Source organism: Branchiostoma floridae, chromosome 14, assembly GCF_000003815.2.
Source record: "Branchiostoma floridae strain S238N-H82 chromosome 14, Bfl_VNyyK, whole genome shotgun sequence".
NCBI classification, from domain to species: Eukaryota; Metazoa; Chordata; class Leptocardii; order Amphioxiformes; family Branchiostomatidae; genus Branchiostoma; species Branchiostoma floridae.
In genome coordinates, this window is record NC_049992.1 from 21,112,060 (window position 1) to 21,115,554 (window position 3,495).

General features: G+C 37.6%; 1 protein-coding gene across 1 annotated transcript in view; it reads right to left on the reverse strand.

Annotated features, from left to right (window-relative positions):
• The window catches only part of LOC118430255, a 20,871-nt gene extending 20,208 nt beyond the window's left edge, over positions 1 to 663 (reverse strand). The window contains exon 1 of the mRNA XM_035840965.1: positions 420 to 663. Within this exon, the coding sequence (XP_035696858.1) occupies positions 420 to 578 (159 nt within the window). The 5' untranslated portion in view covers positions 579 to 663. The remainder of the gene's footprint in view (positions 1 to 419) is intronic.
• Between the last annotated feature and the right edge of the window lie 2,832 nt (positions 664 to 3,495).

Sequence of the window (3,495 nt, forward strand, 5' to 3'; positions counted from 1 at the left end):
AAATTGGATTAGTCTGCAACTTTGATTTCATAGTTTCAGAAAGTATGCAATCTAAAAATAGATCACTTTAAGAAACATACAAAATTAAAAAGAAAATATCATTCTTTATCCCTAAAACTTACTTAAATCTTTGGTCTTTAATCAAGAAAATATACTTAGGTTTGACATTTCGGTAACGATCGGAGCGCATATGCGTAGCTCGATCTCTAGAGAGATCCCACTCGATGAACAGAGTCCCAGCGCACACTCCACGATTTGGTAAATTCTAGGTAGCGAGAGCGTTGTCTGGTGGACTTACATATCCGGTACATGGACCAGTACAATTTTACCCACGATAACGTCCACATGCAAATCGCCTTTCTAGCCCAGCACCGGTAGATGCATGATGAACTGAGAAAAGAAAACGAAGTTGACCGTACCTTCGCACTGGTCACCAGCAGGGCGACATCCCCCAACCTAGACTGGGCGGCGTAGTCGTAGACATACTCTGTTCTCGGTGCAAGTCTCACAAGGTTTGCCGAAGCCAGTCCAAAGACGATGGCCAGCACGACAACGTGAAAGTGTATCTGAGTAGGCATATCGGCGCTACTTCATTTTGACTTCGAAAAACCTCGCGGTTAAAGAGAATCCAGGTTTCTGCCCCGCCAGATGACTGCGAGACCTCCAGTCAGTGCGCACACCTGCGCAATGTGTTGAAACTTACGAAATAGCACTGTGATAAAGGAGACAGCTTTATTGGCGACGCCTAAGGTGCGGAGCCTTCTAATCGTTTCTGTGTTTGAACTATTCTAGCTATCTCACGGAATATATTCCAATATGACTTTTGTACCTTTTGACATGCACATGGACGTGATTTGGGTACCGCAAAGGTTTTAAATGACAGCTTCTAGTCTGCACAAAAATGATTAAAATTATCGCACACTGGTAGCTTTTCAGGAAAATATTTCAATAAGGAATAAATAACTTACATTTTTATGTTGCTACCTAAAGTCAACATATTAACATGTAAAAATTTTAGTCCTGAAAATCTCAACTTGTGTCCCTTTGGACGTTTGCAGTTTGGCATGATAAATCTATACTTCTAATCTATTCTATGATATAACTGTTCTGCACGCTAGCTTTGGACAAGAATTATATTCTGAATTTGCATTTGATATGCTTGCTAGTAACAAGTTGTTACCATAAGGAGTTAAGTTTTTCATCGCCTGGACTGAAGCTATGATTTATTTTCTAAGAAAAAGAGTAATTTTTATTAGTGTCACTAGTTTATTTACGCCAGGATAAGGATAAAAACATGAATGTAATTATATGAGCTCACAGTGGGCCAGCTTTCTTCCTGCGACCACAAACCCCTCAGGTAGCCCCTTTTTGTTGGCCGAAATCAGGAAACAGTCAACGGGCTAAATAGATGACAATGCAAACAGAACCGTTCAGGTAACACCACATATTGAATAGCATTGATTTGAGGCATTGGCGAAACGCCAAGTGGTTTAACTGACCAATTTGTTTTGAACTTTAGGATAATTAACATGAAAACCACATCAAGACGTACTTCGTTGGTACAATTAAGCTGCCTAGTATGAGACTTTGATATTGAATTAAACAATACTGGACTGTGTCCTTAAACTTACGTAAGCCGGGTTCCTGCTCGACATATAAGGCCTTTATGTTAATTGATCTTTTTGCCAGAAATTCTAAAACTTTTCTCCAGTAGTTTTATTGATCAAAACTCGAACACAAAAAACATTAATCCGGGTCCCCCAGACGTCATTTTAGATGCATGTATGAAAATTATAAAAATTTGGTTTATGACTCCAGGTAAACTACCAACCTTGATGTGTAATATTCACGTTGCCCATTTCTTGATAACTTATCAGACATATTCATGTTATTTATAAGGTTAATTCACTTATAATTGATTTTATATGGTTATTTCAGCTTCAAATTGGACACAAATACATGTAAGGTGGGAACTGCAGTTAAGCGACTCACGCGGCATAAAACCTTTGTATAATTAAGCTAGCCCCAATAAATGTCTCCAGGAGATCAACTTCAAAGACATGGATAACTCCATAAATAGCAAAAAGCGACAACTACATATGCTTGAAGATCAGGCGAGTTTACCAACACAACGTAATCTACAAGATTGCTATCGGAGTTAAAGCTGGCAAGGTTATAAATTCCGTTAATGGCAAGGCCTTCTATTGTGGATCTTAGTAACAATTGTTTGTCATGAAAGATAAGCGGTTTAACTAAATATTCAAATAGGTTGAAAACACTTAAGTTGCCAGGGTCCTGCATTGGCTGGGTGTTCTGTATTGTGCTTTACTCCTCTCGTCGTCTAGACTTGGATATTAGCGGGGAGTTTACAGAATGTCTTGAATCAATAAGGAAGTTTTAAGGCTCCAAAGTACGTCTAGGTCATAAGTTCGTAACCTTTATTTGAACCTACGTGTATTTTGGATACGCTTTTGTAAGGTAAATGCATTACATGTCTATAAGTATTTTATGCCAGCTTCAAGCTGTGCTTTGAAGAAAGCCTTTCAGCGACTTTATTGAAAAAAAAATTCTCTAGTGTAATATCCACTGCCTCTAGATGTATGTAGAAAATCTACAAAAACCCGACATTTATGTGGCGCTTGACAAAACTACAATACCATTGGTAGTCATTGGTATGTAAACTGACATATATTGCCATTTAGCAATTTGAAAAGTGCTTTTATCGCTACCTGTCACAGTTAGGGGTTTTGCAGTTTTTCACCTGTTTTATTAACATGTTTTTCTCGTGGCTTATTGATGCACTGGATAAGATTAAAGTTGGGGGTCGACTCAAGCAATATAGGAAATTTAGCGGTTCGGTAAAGGACGTCATGATCTCTTCACTCCGTGACGCATATTATACTGTAGTTACTGGTGATTATGACTAGATTAATCATGCCAAGGGTACTCTGAATTATCACGGCTTTGTACAAATATGGATGAAGCCGCAGTCTTATAAAACAGATTATATTGCTGATTACCTTCGCCACCGGCTACAAGATATACACATACAAGGGTGGTTCAGCAGTTTTAAAAACGAATTCAAAACTTTCCCTTCTGAACAGCTACAAACATTGCTATAAACAAGATGTAAACATAAAATACCTGTATGATATGAATAACTTTGTCATAACAACCTGAGTGTATGATATTTCGCTTCGTCGTGGAACACCATATGTCTGATATGTTACGCAAAAAGTTTATTCACATTCCTATGTTAAATACTACAGATCTCAAGATTCTAGATACCAGAAGTAGATTTGACTTTATCCTTACATCCAACAGTCCTCATAATGCTAAGCTAGGTAAATACATAAAAGATTGCTTTTTGGTTAGAAAAGATAGTGACACATAAATTAGCCCCACATGATTGTATGTTTTTCCGTATTATCCTATATTGTTTCATTGGAATTGTAAAATTAGAATTGTAAGATATATTCTGTATTCTTTTTCTCC